The following is a 15,387-nucleotide window of genomic DNA, read 5'->3' as shown; positions in this document are numbered from 1 at the left end:
CCTTCATCTGCTACTGGATATTTTATACATGTCATAGTTTGAAATTTCAAAAATGTATAATTACATTCAATAGCACTCAAATTCTAAATGTATTTGGTGAGTTTGAAAATGGTGTCATTTCTTAAATATATGATATTAAATTTCTGCCTCCAACATATTATATGCAAATACTTAATACGGAATGTGGGAAGGAACCATAGCAAATTGAGATCACAAAGGCAAAAAACCTGTCGACATTTGCTAAGCATTTGCCACATGCGCAAATCGCTTCATGTCTGCGGTGACAAGCACTAGGCACAATGTTGAATGCAGCGCCTCGATCTGGACTTCTTTTTAGCAATACCCTTGCAAGTTAGTCGACCTACTGGTGCTGTATACAATCTTGGAGCCGGTATACTATGCCTGAGGCGAGCAGATCAGTCGCTGACGCAACGTCAATGCCACACTCGGTGTCATATTCTTATGTCAAAACGTCACATCCAGAGCTTAGCTTGTGCTCAAAGCGCTAGAAAAACAGTGAAGTCAGTGAAGCTTACTCGGCTGGTCCTCATCAGGCGCGTTCAATCTGCGCGGGTGCCTAGGTATTCAAACCTATATCATTTCCCCCCTGGGCTCTTACGATTACGAGGACGATCACCGTTCTGGACCTATGGCTGTGCGCTCATTCTGGAACTCTCCACGACCGTCTTGGGTTACCGAGGTCCGCGACTACTGAACCCGGGTACTTGTATTCATCCGAATTGCTGGCGACTCGCGGAATGAATTGTTTCCCCACGTGTCCTGTGATTGATTTCAACCGCTGTCGCCACCGTCGGGTTTTAGACGCTGTAATGCCGTCCGACCTTGACGGATGTGATGATTGCCCTGGCCTGGAAGGGCAATGTACCGCCCAGGCTTTGTGCTGTTCCTGGATCATAAGGTACTACGAGGTCTTCGCTGACATCTCTCGGGAGCACTGGCAGGTAGCCCTTGAGAGCTTTCTCTAGCGACGGTTCTTTTGGCAGCCTTTACGCCGCTGTGGTCGTCCGAAGCCCTGATACTCTCTGTGGTGCTCATCTATAGGCACGTTATGCCCTCTGAGCATGTGTTCTTTCCAAGATCCACGAGAAGTGCTCTCGATAATACCTGGTGTCTTGCTGTCTTACCGGAACAAGCCCGCTCTTTCTGACCCTGTGCTCTCTGAACCTTAGCCTGCCTCATAGTACAAGAGTATGCATCAGAATAACTGTCGGTGTCCCTTTCTGTTCCTTGCCCTCACTCTTTGATCCACCCTGATTTTTCGGGATTTGTCAATCCTTTCCCCAGCTCTTGCTTGTTGTCAGCTGCAGGCATTGCTTGTACACGGAGCACCGTGCTGGCTACGGTCAATATAGGTCCCCTCATGGATTGGACCGTGCGTTCGACCGATCATGGTTCGGAAAGGGACCTTTCGGACTTTGTGAATGCCGTTCGCCGTGATTTCGATTCGAGCGACGAGTCTGCCTCTGCCTACTGTGCAAGCGAGTGTAGCTCGTCCGATTTGGAGGAGCAATCCATTTCCTCGAAGAGGCAGGACCTGGCCAGCTACCTGTCCTCAACTACCACTCGACACATCGAGGAAGATCCTGAGGATAAAGGTCAAAGCCTCGGCGGCTTCGACGACGACGACGACGACGACATCTCAGAAGAACCTCAATGGAGATGTCTATCATATGTGCGGCATCAGCTGCTGTCGCTGTATCGCAGGATTTTCGGCATCGTTTTCGTGGTCAATATGGGGGTTTTCATCTCGTATGCCATCAGGGGTGCAGATGCGAAGCAAATCGGCACGGTCGTGGTTGGGAACCTATTCACCGCCGTAGTCATGCGGCAAGAGTATGTTATAAATGCGTTCTTTACTGTGGCTTGTCTCGCTCCCCGAAGGTGCGGCCGCGCTCAGTGCGACTGGTTTGCTTTGTTGCTGATTCCGCTGCCAGTTGGCCACTGGCGATCCGTCGCACGCTGGCCCATGTCTACTCCATCGTAGGAAGTAAGCACATTCGTACTATGTTACCTATCGTGCAAACGAAATAATGGCCTCTGGACAGTTCACTCTGGAGCCGCAGTCAGTGGCACTGTCTGGTCGGCGCTTTTTGTTGGCAAGGCCACTCGTGAGGTAATGAGTGAAGGGAAGGCTAGTATCATGTGCATATAACAGCCTGTCCGTGCGATTGACCTGAACAACAACCCCTCTAGACTGCTCTCCGCACTTTGGTCGTGTCATACACTATTCTGGCGCTCCTTGTGATGATATTGGTACTTGCGTACCCAAAGTTCCGTACCAGACATCACGATGTATTCGAAATGGTACACCGCTTCGCTGGATGGGTCGCGGTCGCTCTTGTATGGGCTCAGGTATGGCTATGGCTCCACCAATACGACGCATCAGTAATACGTTGAGCTAGGTTGTTCTCCTAACCAATGACTACCGTACATCCGACGAACCGCTTGGATACGCCCTTGTACATTCGGCTACTTTTTGGCTCGTCATAGTGCTAACAAGCTCAATCATCCTTTCATGGCTGAGGCTGAGAAAAGTGCCTGTACGTGTGGAGGCGCTGTCCGATCACTGTGCGCGGTTCTACTTCAACTATGGTAACTATAACCATGTTCGACCATAAGTTGCCGTGTTAACGTCCCATTTTATCTGTAGTGGATACGAAGCCTGGACACTTTACCCGAATGTCAACAAATCCTTTGTTTGAATGGCACTCATTCGCCACAATCAGAGAGCCAGGAAAGAGTGGTTATTCCTCTGTCATTTCCAGGGCGGGAGACTGGACAAGCAAACAAATCGAGAACCCACCTGACAAGATTTGGGTCCGCGGTATCCCTTGTTATGGTGTTGTGAGCGTCACTCCTCTCTTTCGACGAGTGGTCATGGTGGCCACCGGCAGCGGTATCGGCCCTATCGCCCCGGTGATATTCGCCAAACGCACGGAGATACAGCTTCTATGGGTTGCCCCTTCTGTGAGGCAGACCTTTGGTGACAAACTTGTGGATTCGCTCCTCAATGCGTCGCCTGGATCTGTAATGTATGGTGAGTCATAAGTCATCTTTCTCTTTCAAATATTGAAGGTGTTATCGCAGATACTCGTACTCATGCTGGTAGACCTGACTTGATCCAGTTGACGTACCGTATGGTGCGCGATTTCCAAGCAGAGGCTGTAGTTATCATATCGAACCGGTCGTTGACGGAGAAGGTTGTCTATGGGATGGAGAGCCGGGGAATTCCCGCCTACGGCGCCATTTGGGATTCTTGAAGTTGGAGCATTTAAGAACTTGGCATTACTTATATTTTTTCCGAACTCGTTGCTATGAAGCTGTCGACATCCCTTCAAACATCACGATCTTTTGTTCAGCTTCGTTGTTTTACTTCGGCTGTCAGGGTGTTGATGCGTTCAACAACAACTGTGTGTCGGCGCTTATCTACTAGTAGGTTCAGCGCGTCACGATTATTCCTGCACCTTTGTACTTTCGTCAACTACTCTGCCCGCCTACCACCCCATCGTGTGTAACAAATGGAACAAAGTGTTTCTCGTGAAGTTTGTCTAGAGCATCATCCAACTGCTAGAAACAAAGCAGTAGCTGCGAGATCGCTGAATGCAGGTTCTGTGATCATCACTGTCCCAGCGCTGTCTTCTGTTCTGTACCAGTCCGCGAAGGGACAAAGATGTGACGCTTGTCATAGGTTGTCGTCATCGACAGACCGCCTACGGAAGTGTACCGGATGCGCCGGCTACTGGTACTGCGGGACGGAATGTGAGTATGATAGCCACAATCACAGCTCGATCCTGACGACTGACTTGATGAATGTGGATCCATTGACAGGCCAGACGAAACAATGGAAGGCGCACCATAGAATAATATGTAAAGAACTCAACCGCTACCTCACATCCCCTGAATACCAAAGCATGTCGGAACATGACCGAGTGGACGCGTTGCTCGTTTCGCAGCTGTTTGCACAATTCTTTCCTAATGGCCAGGAAGAACGCGTTCAGGACGATCAATTCTCCACTTTCATGGATCTTATGAAAAGCCCTGCACGCCGTCAGTGCCCACCTCTCTGCATTAAAAGAGGAACATTGTCAGCCTCGCAAGCCAAGGCACAAGATTTGTATGATCGCTTCGGGAACAACAATTTCATCCTCCATTCACACTTGAATTCGTATGCCCATGGCATCTTCCCTCAAGCAAGCAGACTCTTCAATCACTCTTGTATGCCTAACGCTGTCGCTAAGTACATAATCACTCCCTCCGAGCCTGTCAGAATGGACGTCATAGCTCTGCGAAATATCGTAGAAGGGGAAGAGGTCAGTTCAGATATCCGGTCTGCACCCGTGCTACTACCTTCGTATTGCTGAGGCGGCTTCTTGCTAGATTACTCTGCCGTACCTCGATCCTGCCCTCCCTTCCAATGTTCGCCAAGAGGCACTCCGATCGAATTACGGATTCGCTTGCAAGTGCGACCTCTGCTCCGTTACGAATGTTGCATCACCGATTGTTCCTCCCCCAAGGGGATCCGAAGAGCTTGAGAATATGGAGATAGCACTCCACATTTTCATCTTCGGCACACCAGGAGGCACCATCCATATTCCGCGAGGCACTAATTACTATCGTACAATGCCGGACACGCTGACTCCGCTATTGCATGAATCGTACTTGCCCGCCATTTCAGAGATCTTCAGTCGAGCTTCACACGAAGGACAGTATGAAGAGGCCCTTCATGTTGGTCCTCCGCTGCTAGCGCTATACTTTCTGAAATACCCACTCAATTATCCTCAAATCGGTGAGTTGTATTGCTGTTATCATGTTGAACACATAATAAATATCCTTGCACAGGAATGCATGCCCTCGAGCTTGCTAAGACTGCATGGAATGCAATCGTGATGAATGTGCCGACGTCGTCACGAGATGATGTCCAAGCTTATCTCGCCATAGCCTCGCAAGTCCTGAACAATCTTGGTCCAGAGGGAGACGGAGATGGACCATTAGAGGAGCTCCGTCTCCTCAAACAAGCTTTGGGGGAGAACGTTTAAGCACCTTAACACAGGCCTGCGATCCGTCATGAAGGAAGGTCCATGCGGAAAGGCGACGCCGGCGATGACATCGCGTCGCGGTTGCGGCCAAAGCACCTTGCCTGTCAGCCTGCCCATGCAGAATATCCCATTTGTCTGTCATTTTAGCTTCCGGAAGGCTTTCATGTTTGAATCAGTCTTCCCACGTACTGCGGCGTGTGAAGCACCGCCTCGCACGCGAAGGCATATGGAACTCGCGCTGAAGAGATGGAAGCTCGCTAGCAGCGGGATCGGCGATTGTGCGGAAATAAAGGATATCAAACCCTGTCGTGTCACCTCCATTTGCGACGCCGGATGCTGATCCCCTCAGCGGGTCGGACGTATTGTCGTGGCAGCTGAGCGTCAAATGCTCAAAGTATGCCGCTGGACTGCAATGACACCGCAGCTCGCGCGGCACCCCGTCTGGTTAAGCAAGCGAGGGTACAACATCATGCTTATGCACAGCATAGTCGCAGACGTTCTGCGGGTGTCACAAGATGCCTGGGTCACAGACATGTGCGAGAATAGTTCACATTTGCCAGAGTGTGCGTTCGATAACGTCACATCAATTTCTTCTACCGCCGCTTGCCTGCCCGAAGCGCAGCGATGCGCAGCCAACACCCCCGAGTCCGGGAAGGATTTTTTCGAATCCTTGATACGCGTCCATTGCAGTCGCGTACGAAGCAATGGTATCAGTGAAGCGAGATTGCTGTGAACCGAATAGTACAGCCTTCCATCTTCCGTATGCTGTGTATTGCGATTCCATGCAGCCGTAAGAAGAGGATTAGCATTTGGCCAAGAGTATCGAAGCTGATTACCCTTACGTTCTGCGCTCAACGCCTGTGAGCAATGGAATAGCGGTCATAACTTTTGCTCTCGTATAACTGCGAAAGCCGACGTTGCTCATGTGTTGCCCTTCGACCCTGAGACGGCCAGCCTCTCTCTTTGGCGTTCGTCTTCGCTCCTTGACGGCCGTCGTGATCTCAGCGACCAAGCACCCGATGTCTACTCGCCATTCATTCCTTTCGACAACCGGCCTCATCAGAGCGCCATCAGATGCGTCGAGCTCCAAAACGCGCCGACCTGCCAAGTTCGGCGGCACAAAGCCTGGACAGACGCCTCGCAACAAGGCACGACTGACTAGGATCCAAGCTGGCATCATCCCTCTGAGCGTGCCTTTCCTCGTGGGGATGGTCATCGCATTTTCGTTGATATTCATTGTGTCCATCTCCTGTGCCTTCATAGGGTCTGATGACGACGAGCCTCCCTTCAGAGAGCTTCTGAACAGTGTTGCGAAAAATGATCCCGGTGTCAGCTCTTTACCTAAGTGTTACGCATGGCCTGTTGAGCTCACAGGGTTCGTATCGCAGATCGTGCTCATCGGCGACAATGTGGACGTCGATGTGGATGAGCCTGCAATCACTATCCGTTGGTCAATCGTTGGCTGCGGCTCTGCCTATATCCTTCCTGGATCTGAAGGGACGCATGGCAGCGACCTATGCGGATTGCCCTCGCTGGCACTGGATATCTACGTCGATAGGTAAAATCTTGGAGAAAAGGTGCAATTAATTCAAGGGTTCGCTCACGTCCTATGTAGCTCTGAGGATCCGGCCGTGACCTACGATCCCGCACAGTTCCCAATAGTCAACGGGACGGGACAGCGGATTAGGTCAGTCCATTGCAATACTCACTTGCATCTGCATCAGTTAAGCGCTGCTGCTTCCCATTAGCATCCAGAACCTGTGTCAATTCGACAGCGATCACGTCCTCGATGTCCACCTCGCGAGATTGTACCCATTTGACACCTATCTCCTGACCAGCACTCTTCGCGCAGTCAGCGCAGAGCATAGCGATCCAATGGGGATAAGGGCCCTGACAACGTTGCAACTGACGTCAAGCTTTGCCATCTCTTCGACCGACGTGAAGAGTTACATGAACAACTCGGACAACTGGTACGAGCCGACGCGTGATATAACGCTGAAGATCAGGAGACCTGCAGAGGCGAGATTGTTTGCCATGATGCTGTTCGGCATCAACTGGATGCTGGCACATGCCACTTGGTGCTTTGTGGTGCTGGCATGGAGGCTCAAGAGCGAGAGGAATATACTACGATATTTTGCAATCGTGGTCGTGATACTATTCGCTACTCCGCAGCTCAGAAATGCAATGCCGGATGCTCCTGGTCTCGATGGTGAGTGATACACAGCCAGCCAAGTGGTTTGCGCTTACCGTACACAGGTGTTCTGCTAGGTATATATTGACAAGTCAGCAGTCCTTAAGCAGCAAATTACTGACGGTGAAAATACACACCAGACAGTATTGGGTTCTTCCCACAGATGCTGTCATCTGGTGTCTCAGCTATCGTCCTGTTGGTAATGGCTGCCAACAGAACACTGCAGACGGATGACGACCCTCAAATGCAAGGAACTGAAGTAGCGCTTCATCGCCTTTCAAAAGGCCTAGGAACGCTACGGCGACAGGGATCATCCATGGATTTCAGTCATCTACGAAGTTGGAGCCAATCTGCATTTAGGTCTACAGTCCGGGTTGCGGAAGACGACTGAGTAGTATAGACATATGTACAATGAAGCCACTCACCTTGCTCACGGACTACCGGACATTGCCAATGCGCGAATTTTTGTAGATGTAGATCAAAGCTCTGACAGAGCCGTGCCAAGCCACCTTTGTTATTTTTGTCGGACTCCATGTACTGGTCATGCTGTCTTGTTGTTTCGGGCACATATCAGATATCGGACGGAGGAGTCTGTACAACGCACACGACTCAGCTGCAGCACGGAGTCAAGCAAGTCATGTCCGAGCTATAGGAGCGTCAATGAAGACACGTGCTGATGGCATCAAAGGACACGTTTAATATGATTATGAGCGCTAAAGCTCTCGTCCTCTCTCGTTAAGTCCCAACGTTTCCGCGGCTCGACGCTCGTCGCTCAGGTTATTTCGTCAAGATGCCAGTCGGTATCGAAGCATGGGTGACACAGATCCCTCCTGTAACGCGAACATGGCTTGCTCTGGCAGTAATGATGAGTCTAGCTGTCGTGAGTACGTTGTCTCCTCGATTGGGCCCCGTCAGATTCTGATTACTCGCAGCAATGCCAACTTGTCACGCCGTTACAGCTATACTTCAGCTTTAAGGCAGCCTTTACGAATTTTCAGGTGAGTGCATATTTGGTTTAGCAAGCGGCTTGATCGTTGAGGAGTTGTCGTGACACAGCCGTGGCGAGCATTGACTACATTTCTCTATTTCGGCACATTGTCGCTGGACTTCGTGTTTCACATGTTCTTCTTGTAAGCTACGAATCTATTCTAATCTATGTCGTAATGCGCTGACGTGCTCTATACAGTATGCGCTACAGTCGCATGCTAGAAGAGTCATCGTTCGCGAACCGAAAAGCAGACTACTTCTGGTTGCTCTTTCTTTCTGCGCTAATGCTTCTGGTGAGAATCGGTATTGTCTAGAATGTGCCCTATTCATGACGCACTCCGCAGGCATTGTCACCGCTCGTGAACCTCCCTTTTCTCTCCTCGCCCTTAGCGTTCGTGCCGATCTACCTTTGGTCTCGTCGGCATCCATCAACACCAATATCGCTGTTCGGCCTCGTTACGATAACCGCTCCTTATCTTCCTCTGGCCTTAGTAGGCCTCGCATGGATGCTGAATGGTACATGGCGAGCAGCAGCTGGCGACCTCGTGGGTTGCGCTGTTGGCCACATAGGGTGGTTCGTAAGAGACGTTTGGACCCGAGAGATGGTAGGCGGGCCGACAATCTTCAGCGAAGCGCCACTCGCACTGTATGTAATCTTGGTTCGATCTCAGCTCATGCTGACAATAGGCACAGGAAACGCCTGTTTGGGGATATCTGATACTGCGTCGTGTACTCGTACGCTAATACTGTGCATTGATGTGATCAATCATTTTTTAAGCTCCCCATCGCCGTGAAATTTTCGGTTTCCGTGCGCCGACTGTCTGGCACATTCAAGGCGTGATTAGAATGGGGATGCATTTCTCGTGCCTGACAATTACAGAACGCCGACTCCAATAGAACAAGCGAAGTGAGAATGGTGCGTGCGTGCGTGTGTCAATCTTCTCGTTCAACTGTTCATCCATGCCATGCGCTGCAGCAAGCGCAAATCAACGCTTGTAAGCCAAGATCAAGTCGAATAAGAAGCACGTTGGTGATGGTGTATACGGCTTTAATGTTGGCGCCTAACAAGTGACTGACACTCCCTACCCTTCCTATACTACCCAGAAACCCAACGTTGATATTTTCAATCTTGCAGCATTGCAGACAGGAGCTCCTGACGCTCTTGTGGCTCGTCCAAGCCTGCGGGCGTACACCATAGATGCATAGGACACCGTGTCCTCCGATGTCAAGGGTGAAACATCTGGAGCATAGAGCAGAAACGGGGCGGCTTCTGATCTGGTGCACCATCTAACTTTCGGGTAGCTGGGCGCCATTGGCTCGTTGAATGATGCTATTATTGCTTACTGGAGATGCTTGCAATCTCTAGTAGTTTCGCTATCTGGATGCGCACCAACGTGCACCACTCGGAGCTGAGGTGGCCGGACCCGTCTGTGAGCGCTCGACCAATACCCTTGCTGCTACGACAATCATGATGCGTGGCCCTGCATGTGCAGAAGGGGGAACGAATGACGTGCGTTCGCTTGCGAGCCAATCTCTAGGAGTTTAGGGTCAAAGACACCCATTAGAAGCTAAGGACGGCCTCGGTACCGAGGGAAGGGGAGCCTCCGGCTCCGAGAGGTATTGAGTTTGCTTCTTGCATTCGAGGGGGGAATGCAATGCTTCGTAGGTCACAAACTTACTGGCATGATCCGTACTCAATTCGCACGCTTTTGTGGTGCCGAGCATGAGGTTCCACTCCATGAAATGATAACGGAGGGCGGACATGCAGATAGGCACATAAACACATGGCTAGTCGACGTCTTTGCCCTCAATGATCGCCTCCCCGTCTTCTGAAAATTTGACATCGTTCTGTAAGATGGCGACATGAGGAGCGGATATCCACCAGAAGCCTATGACAGACCTCGTGCCCAATGGACTTGCCGATATACTTGGTGTGATCTACGAAGCACAATCCCATCAAAATACGACGCGAGCACGTCTTGGCGGTGAATTGCGAACTTACGGCCATATGCTGCGAGCTGTCCAGATGCGTTGAAGAAGTCGATGCGAGTGAATGCAAGCGACTTGCCTGAGAATAGCGCATAATTCAAATATATTCGTGATGAAGGTACCAGACGTGAAGACTACGAACCCATTCCTGTCACGACAGCGCTTACCCTCAACTCATCGCCTGTACGACCGGCTGGTTTCACGAAGGACGTGCCGATGTCCACAGATACGCCAGTCATGTACTGCCCCTTCGTGGCTATAGCAAGCGATCCGATGGTGTCGGTAAGCGACATGATGAGCCCGCCATGGACGGTCTGGAAAGGACGGCTACTTAACCACGACTACGGCAACAGATGCGCTGGAACCCTTACCCCGACCCTGTTCACTGGGTTACTGAGGTATCAGAATGGCGTGTGTTGTAGAGACACAAATGCGGATGCGCCATGCATAGGTGGCAACGCACGATTGTATGGTTCTATCTTGAGCGATGCTTGCAAAACGCCGGGCTTCGCATCCAGAATCTTGAGCTGTTAGTAAACCCGTCATTCAACCTCACGTGCAGACGAGGCCAGAAGAACTGAGGATAAACTACGCACATTCGGGAAGCATTGTTGATCGTGTCCTTTGAACCACCGATTGCGCAACCAGTTGGTGGAATTGCTTCTTTTCATGAGATAGTGGAGAGCGCACCTTTGTTGTCTACAAACGACTTCCAGACCTACAACCATCTGGTCAGCAAGATCCGTCGGCCTCGGGGTAGATTGGACGAACCCGACGGGTGAAGCGCAGGCAGGCAGCCATATCAGACCGGGGGCGATGCGTGTTGATGGTGCTGTCGAGGACTTGGGCGTTAGGCAAGCCTTAGGCGCTGTAAACGCGTGCAATACGCGATCACGTGCTGACACGTGATCTCATTACAACGACGCGCCAGCCACGCGAGGCACACAGCCAACGCTACAGAGTGACAGCGCGCTGTTGGTAAGATCAAAACACGACGCTCTCGACCTTGCACCGATGGAGAAAAGGGTAAAAAAACAAACACGACGCGCCACAGACTGGGGCCTCTAGCCGACGGACGGACTCTGTGACTGGCATGAGAATGGTCGTGGCTGTCGATTACCACCGGCATGGCGTCGCCCATCGCGCTAGAAAGGACTAGAATACGCAGTGGGAAGGGCAAGATTAGGCAGGTGTTGTGCAAGATTCGCAGCTCCGTAGGGGATAACTGAAGCGGTGAGAGATCATTCAGAACAGGAGTTGACCTTGATTCTCGACTCATATTTATGTAGAATGGCGCGCAACTTGTCTTCTCTTCTCTTTGGCTGCATAATCGTGTCACGATGCTGCAAGCTGAGCGGATGACCACTGTGAGCAGCACCAGCGACTCTGTAACCCCATTTGATGCAACAAATCATCGTTCGCGAGGCATATTGCAATTTATGTACATCAACAGATCGAAAAAATAGAACCCAGAGAACGGTGTGGTATTCCCACATCCGGGCGGTGACAGTTTCGCTACTAACAGCAACCGACACGCGGCGAACGGCGCTCAAGAACCGCGATGGCATTAAAATGTCTTGCGATTAGTCAATACAGATAGCTGACTCAGTGCACAAGATTTGCGCCGATACGCATGGCACGAACTCTGATACAGCAAGTACAGACGTGTTCTCCACCAGGAACAGGGTGTATCGTTGCCCACGGATGGGTACTTCAGTAGACATTCATTCCGAATTGCTCTCATTTACAATGAATTACATGAGCTGCGCATGGCTTATGCTCAGAATGATGACAGTCTGGAGTCTGCCCATCAGCGGGATGAGGAGAACAGCGGGAGAATGCAGACTGACCGTGGTGAGAATATCGGGGTCGGCAATTGCCTGTTCATGGAGACTGCAGTGCGAGATCAAAGATGTCTGATCTTGGATTGAGACTATTGACTTGCAAGCGCCAAACTTGTACCTGCGACTCCCACATCGTCGGAATATCGTCTACCTCCATAATTCTCGCTTCTCTTTCCGAGACTGTGGGTATACCTCAAAGCCGTCTCGGCAATAACATGATGTATGACCACGTTCATGTTCACGGTGGAAGGCCGGTTCCGTGGGCAACTAGTGTTTCAAGATATCGTTTCGTGCGGACACCTCTCTGTAGACAATGCACAGCGCCACAACCGACCATTCTCCGAGGACATTTGCTCCGTGTATCGGAATAGACGCCATGGAGTTCACTCCACGCCACTAATCTGAGGCATCGGGATTGCAGTGAGTGTAGACAGCTCAACTCCGCCTACCCAAGGTTTCGTCCGCGATCTGCCCTACAGCTCCTAATCTCATCTTCCGCTAGCCTACCCGTACCATTCGGAGCCGCTTGGGAGAAGCACCGCTCAGCGCTTCTCCAGGTGCTTCTCCAATGATGGCACTTCAGCGATATCCGTCTCACACACGTTCAGGCTCGGCATTTCATATTGGGCATGTGCCTGTCCGTACTTTCACAAGAATCGAAGAGGCTGGACGATCCATTCCTGATGCCAGCGTACGTGGTGATTGACGGCCTGTACAATTACGAAGATGGTCAGTCTGTACTGGTTTGGCATCCAGGACTGTTCTCACACTGCCGGCGAAATTTAGGCCGGCGTCGTATGCTCTGCTCCACCGATACTGCGTAGGATGGGATAGAAACATCCCTCGGGCATGGCATCGGGACTGGCACCGGGACGTTCGCCTTTAGCCGTGCTCCGCCTCTCGATACGGGTGAGTGTATTTGTTAGCGCCGTGACTGCCGATACTGTTCATGCTGTGTCCTTAGTTTCTGTCACCTATTCTGACGGCATGTTATTCGTGCGTTTCCAACTGCCTCCGATAACCGGGTGGCGACCTCTGAGTTTATTTTCCTCCTGAAACTGCAGGTGCATGCGTGGATCAGTATATAAGGGGTTGGGTACGATAGGGTGAGGCCTCGTCGGATCACTGAGATTCGCTCGAACCCGCCCACCCTTCTCTCTTCGTACCGGTGCTCTCGTCCTCCATGTCAACTCCGTCGTCGCTCTCCGTCTCCGAGTCGGAGAAACCACAGCTGGCTACCACGGTCGTCGAAGAGCTCCCTAAGGACAGTGTCAAGGCTCCCGATGCTGACCACAAGGACCGGTCGAAGACGGTTGACCTCACGCAGGCGGTCGTGAAGGTCACCACCGCCCCTTCCTCGCTCTCAGACCGCAAGAGCGAGTCTTCATCTGATGCGGAGAAGGGCGAAGTTTGGGAAGGCTTCGAAGAGGATGTCCTGCCTGACAAGGAGCAGCCCAAGCTCATCCGCAACCTCCGCTTCCAGATCATGTCCCTCTACCGAAGGCTATTCGGTATCGTCTTCATAACGAACATGGGCGTCTTCATCTGGTTCTGTGCCAAGGGCGCGAATGCGAGCCAGCTCGGCAGAGTCGTGGTTGGCAACTTGTTCACCGCGATTCTCATGCGCCAGGAGTACGTCATCAATGCTTGGTTCGCTGTGGCGTGCCTTGCACCCCGATCGTGAGTTTTGTTTGACATATTCGTGAATTGATGCTGATGCATGAACTCGATTAGATGGCCGCTGTGGATTCGTCGCATTCTCGCCAGGGTCTATTCTATCGGAGGCAGTAAGTCCTATCTTTGCCTCGACAACAAGACTTTTTTTAACAGTCTTATTTCAGTTCACTCCGGAGCGGGGGTCAGCGGTGCGGTTTGGCTGATGCTTTTCCTGGGGAAAGCAACAAGGCAATTCATTGACAAGGATCACGTGAGACTTGATCATCATTCTCCCATGGTGTCGCGTATACTCAACCTGATACGCAGGTAACCGTTGGGACTATTACTGTTTCATATATGATCTTGGTACTTCTTCTTGCCATGATTATCTTCGCTTATCCGAAGTTCCGCATTCGGCATCACGACACATTCGAGATAATTCATCGTTTCGCAGGATGGGCTGCAGTCGCCCTCGTGTGGGCACAGGTGAGGGAAATTTATTTGCCAAGATGAAGCATTGTATTGATCATCTTTCAATCACAGGTTGTCCTCCTCACCAATGATTATCGCAGTCCTGGCGAGACCCTGGGCCACGCAGTCGTCCATCAACCTACTTTCTGGCTAGTCTTGATCATGTCGCTATCTATCATCGCGCCTTGGGCGCGCTTGCGCAAGGTGCCGGTGCGCTCGGAAGTACTCTCAGAGCACTGCGTGAGGCTGTACTTCGACTACGGTACGTCATGCCCCGTTTCCTGCTGTAGCGCATTTTTCTGATGTGATGAAACACACAGTGAACACCCAGCCGGGCCATTTCACACGCATGTCACTCAAGCCTCTGTTGGAGTGGCACTCGTTTGCTACTATCGCCGTGCCCGGAAAGAAGGGCTATTCGGCAGTTGTCTCACGCGCGGGCGACTGGACCAAGGAGCAGATTGGCAACCCGCCGGACAAGATCTGGATTCGTGGCATCCCCTGCTACGGTGTCGTGCGCGTCACGCCGCTTTTCAGGCGTGTGGTGATGGTGGCGACGGGCAGTGGTATCGGCCCCATCGCACCCGTCGTGTTCGCCAAGAAAACCGAGATCCAGCTCCTCTGGACTGCTCCTACAGTGCGCAAGACGTTCGGTGACGGGCTCGTCGATTCTCTCTTGGAGGCGGCGCCTGGATCGATTATCTATGGTGCGCATCACTTCAAGTTCCCACAGTAGTTTGTGTTGACGTGATTTCCTCAGATACGCGCCAGCACGGCCGGCCCGACCTGGTGAAGCTCACGTACCGCATGGTGCAGGAGTTCAACGCGGAGGCCGTGGTCATCATCTCGAATCAGCCTCTGACGGAGAAGGTCGTGTACGGCATGATGAGTCGTGGTATCCCGGCCTTTGGTGCAATCTGGGATTCGTGAAGGAGGATCGTTTGCGGCGATATAAAAACTTTGGTCACCAAAGATAGATCCTTTTCGTGAACGGCAGAAGGGGGTCGCACGCTAAACATATCGACTGGCTTGTACTACAATATTATTAGACTTAGAGTTCGTTCAGTGTTGCGTTGTACCAACATGTCGTTATCGTTGATGAATTTATGATTGGCATGGATTCAACGGATACTCGAAAACATCTGGAGCATCATGCATCATGATCCACACTCAACGCCGAACCGCGTTTCAC

At 51.5% G+C, this 15,387-nt stretch overlaps 6 protein-coding genes across 6 annotated transcripts; 5 read left to right on the top strand and 1 right to left on the bottom strand.

Annotated features, from left to right (window-relative positions):
* Window positions 1-1,184: 1,184 nt before the first annotated feature.
* On the top strand, window positions 1,185-3,410 carry LAESUDRAFT_538877 (uncharacterized protein). Its single transcript, XM_040902863.1, has 7 exons — window positions 1,185-1,902; window positions 1,956-2,008; window positions 2,067-2,152; window positions 2,215-2,373; window positions 2,424-2,613; window positions 2,672-3,058; window positions 3,109-3,410. The coding sequence occupies exons 1-7, from the start codon at window positions 1,382-1,384 to the stop codon at window positions 3,279-3,281; spliced, it is 1,569 nt and encodes a 522-aa protein (XP_040766869.1). The 5' UTR covers window positions 1,185-1,381; the 3' UTR covers window positions 3,282-3,410.
* A 102-nt stretch (window positions 3,411-3,512) lies between these two features.
* LAESUDRAFT_722839 (SET domain-containing protein) lies at window positions 3,513-5,191 on the top strand. Its single transcript, XM_040908290.1, has 4 exons — window positions 3,513-3,780; window positions 3,850-4,331; window positions 4,399-4,807; window positions 4,861-5,191. The coding sequence occupies exons 1-4, from the start codon at window positions 3,540-3,542 to the stop codon at window positions 5,055-5,057; spliced, it is 1,329 nt and encodes a 442-aa protein (XP_040766868.1). The 5' UTR covers window positions 3,513-3,539; the 3' UTR covers window positions 5,058-5,191.
* Window positions 5,192-5,897: 706 nt separating this feature from the next.
* On the top strand, window positions 5,898-7,936 carry LAESUDRAFT_722833 (uncharacterized protein). The gene is made up of 6 exons (XM_040908289.1): window positions 5,898-6,385; window positions 6,446-6,615; window positions 6,673-6,744; window positions 6,806-7,266; window positions 7,314-7,325; window positions 7,389-7,936. Exons 1-6 carry the CDS (start codon window positions 6,077-6,079, stop codon window positions 7,637-7,639), a joined length of 1,275 nt encoding a protein of 424 aa, XP_040766867.1. The 5' UTR covers window positions 5,898-6,076; the 3' UTR covers window positions 7,640-7,936.
* A 47-nt stretch (window positions 7,937-7,983) lies between these two features.
* LAESUDRAFT_674876 (Der1-like protein) lies at window positions 7,984-9,018 on the top strand. The gene is made up of 6 exons (XM_040905575.1): window positions 7,984-8,128; window positions 8,181-8,246; window positions 8,305-8,378; window positions 8,435-8,528; window positions 8,580-8,881; window positions 8,929-9,018. Exons 1-6 carry the CDS (start codon window positions 8,039-8,041, stop codon window positions 8,951-8,953), a joined length of 651 nt encoding a protein of 216 aa, XP_040766866.1. The 5' UTR covers window positions 7,984-8,038; the 3' UTR covers window positions 8,954-9,018.
* Window positions 9,019-9,916: 898 nt separating this feature from the next.
* On the bottom strand, window positions 9,917-11,067 carry LAESUDRAFT_722829 (Thioesterase/thiol ester dehydrase-isomerase). The gene is made up of 9 exons (XM_040908288.1): window positions 10,996-11,067; window positions 10,915-10,942; window positions 10,821-10,846; window positions 10,688-10,751; window positions 10,596-10,609; window positions 10,367-10,538; window positions 10,238-10,303; window positions 10,136-10,173; window positions 9,917-10,083 (listed from the first exon to the last, which is right to left on the bottom strand). Exons 1-9 carry the CDS (start codon window positions 11,023-11,025, stop codon window positions 10,024-10,026), a joined length of 498 nt encoding a protein of 165 aa, XP_040766865.1. The 5' UTR covers window positions 11,026-11,067; the 3' UTR covers window positions 9,917-10,023.
* A 2,184-nt stretch (window positions 11,068-13,251) lies between these two features.
* Window positions 13,252-15,125, top strand: LAESUDRAFT_647112 (uncharacterized protein; the record flags this gene model as incomplete). The annotated part of the gene is made up of 7 exons (XM_040904032.1): window positions 13,252-13,748; window positions 13,803-13,855; window positions 13,910-13,995; window positions 14,052-14,210; window positions 14,268-14,457; window positions 14,516-14,902; window positions 14,956-15,125. The coding sequence occupies 7 exons, from the start codon at window positions 13,252-13,254 to the stop codon at window positions 15,123-15,125; spliced, it is 1,542 nt and encodes a 513-aa protein (XP_040766864.1).
* Window positions 15,126-15,387: the final 262 nt, after the last annotated feature.

This window comes from Laetiporus sulphureus (assembly GCF_001632365.1).
Source record: "Laetiporus sulphureus 93-53 unplaced genomic scaffold LAESUscaffold_8, whole genome shotgun sequence".
In the NCBI taxonomy this organism is placed as follows: domain Eukaryota; kingdom Fungi; phylum Basidiomycota; class Agaricomycetes; order Polyporales; family Laetiporaceae; genus Laetiporus; species Laetiporus sulphureus.
This window is presented reverse-complemented; position numbering and strand designations above follow the sequence as displayed.

What these genes read in the sequence shown, in the direction of transcription:
- LAESUDRAFT_538877 (XM_040902863.1), top strand. Translation starts at nt 1,382, where the DNA reads ATGGATTGGACCGTGCGTTCGACCGATCATGGTTCGGAAAGGGACCTT. An exon ending in TGTCTACTCCATCGTAGGAA is followed by an intron (nt 2,009 to 2,066) that starts GTAAGCACATTC and finishes GCCTCTGGACAG; the next exon opens with TTCACTCTGGAGCCGCAGTC. An exon ending in TCGCTCTTGTATGGGCTCAG is followed by an intron (nt 2,374 to 2,423) that starts GTATGGCTATGG and finishes ACGTTGAGCTAG; the next exon opens with GTTGTTCTCCTAACCAATGA.
- LAESUDRAFT_722839 (XM_040908290.1), top strand. Translation starts at nt 3,540, where the DNA reads ATGGAACAAAGTGTTTCTCGTGAAGTTTGTCTAGAGCATCATCCAACT. An exon ending in CTGGTACTGCGGGACGGAAT is followed by an intron (nt 3,781 to 3,849) that starts GTGAGTATGATA and finishes ATCCATTGACAG; the next exon opens with GCCAGACGAAACAATGGAAG. An exon ending in ACTCAATTATCCTCAAATCG is followed by an intron (nt 4,808 to 4,860) that starts GTGAGTTGTATT and finishes ATCCTTGCACAG; the next exon opens with GAATGCATGCCCTCGAGCTT.
- LAESUDRAFT_722833 (XM_040908289.1), top strand. Translation starts at nt 6,077, where the DNA reads ATGTCTACTCGCCATTCATTCCTTTCGACAACCGGCCTCATCAGAGCG. An exon ending in TTGCGAAAAATGATCCCGGT is followed by an intron (nt 6,386 to 6,445) that starts GTCAGCTCTTTA and finishes TTCGTATCGCAG; the next exon opens with ATCGTGCTCATCGGCGACAA. An exon ending in GGGACGGGACAGCGGATTAG is followed by an intron (nt 6,745 to 6,805) that starts GTCAGTCCATTG and finishes GCTTCCCATTAG; the next exon opens with CATCCAGAACCTGTGTCAAT.
- LAESUDRAFT_674876 (XM_040905575.1), top strand. Translation starts at nt 8,039, where the DNA reads ATGCCAGTCGGTATCGAAGCATGGGTGACACAGATCCCTCCTGTAACG. An exon ending in TAATGATGAGTCTAGCTGTC is followed by an intron (nt 8,129 to 8,180) that starts GTGAGTACGTTG and finishes GATTACTCGCAG; the next exon opens with CAATGCCAACTTGTCACGCC. An exon ending in TTTCTGCGCTAATGCTTCTG is followed by an intron (nt 8,529 to 8,579) that starts GTGAGAATCGGT and finishes CGCACTCCGCAG; the next exon opens with GCATTGTCACCGCTCGTGAA.
- LAESUDRAFT_722829 (XM_040908288.1), bottom strand. Translation starts at nt 11,025, where the DNA reads ATGGCTGCCTGCCTGCGCTTCACCCGTCGG. An exon ending in CGCTGTCGTGACAGGAATGG is followed by an intron (nt 10,304 to 10,366) that starts GTTCGTAGTCTT and finishes CGCTATTCTCAG; the next exon opens with GCAAGTCGCTTGCATTCACT. An exon ending in GCAAGTCCATTGGGCACGAG is followed by an intron (nt 10,084 to 10,135) that starts GTCTGTCATAGG and finishes GCCATCTTACAG; the next exon opens with AACGATGTCAAATTTTCAGA.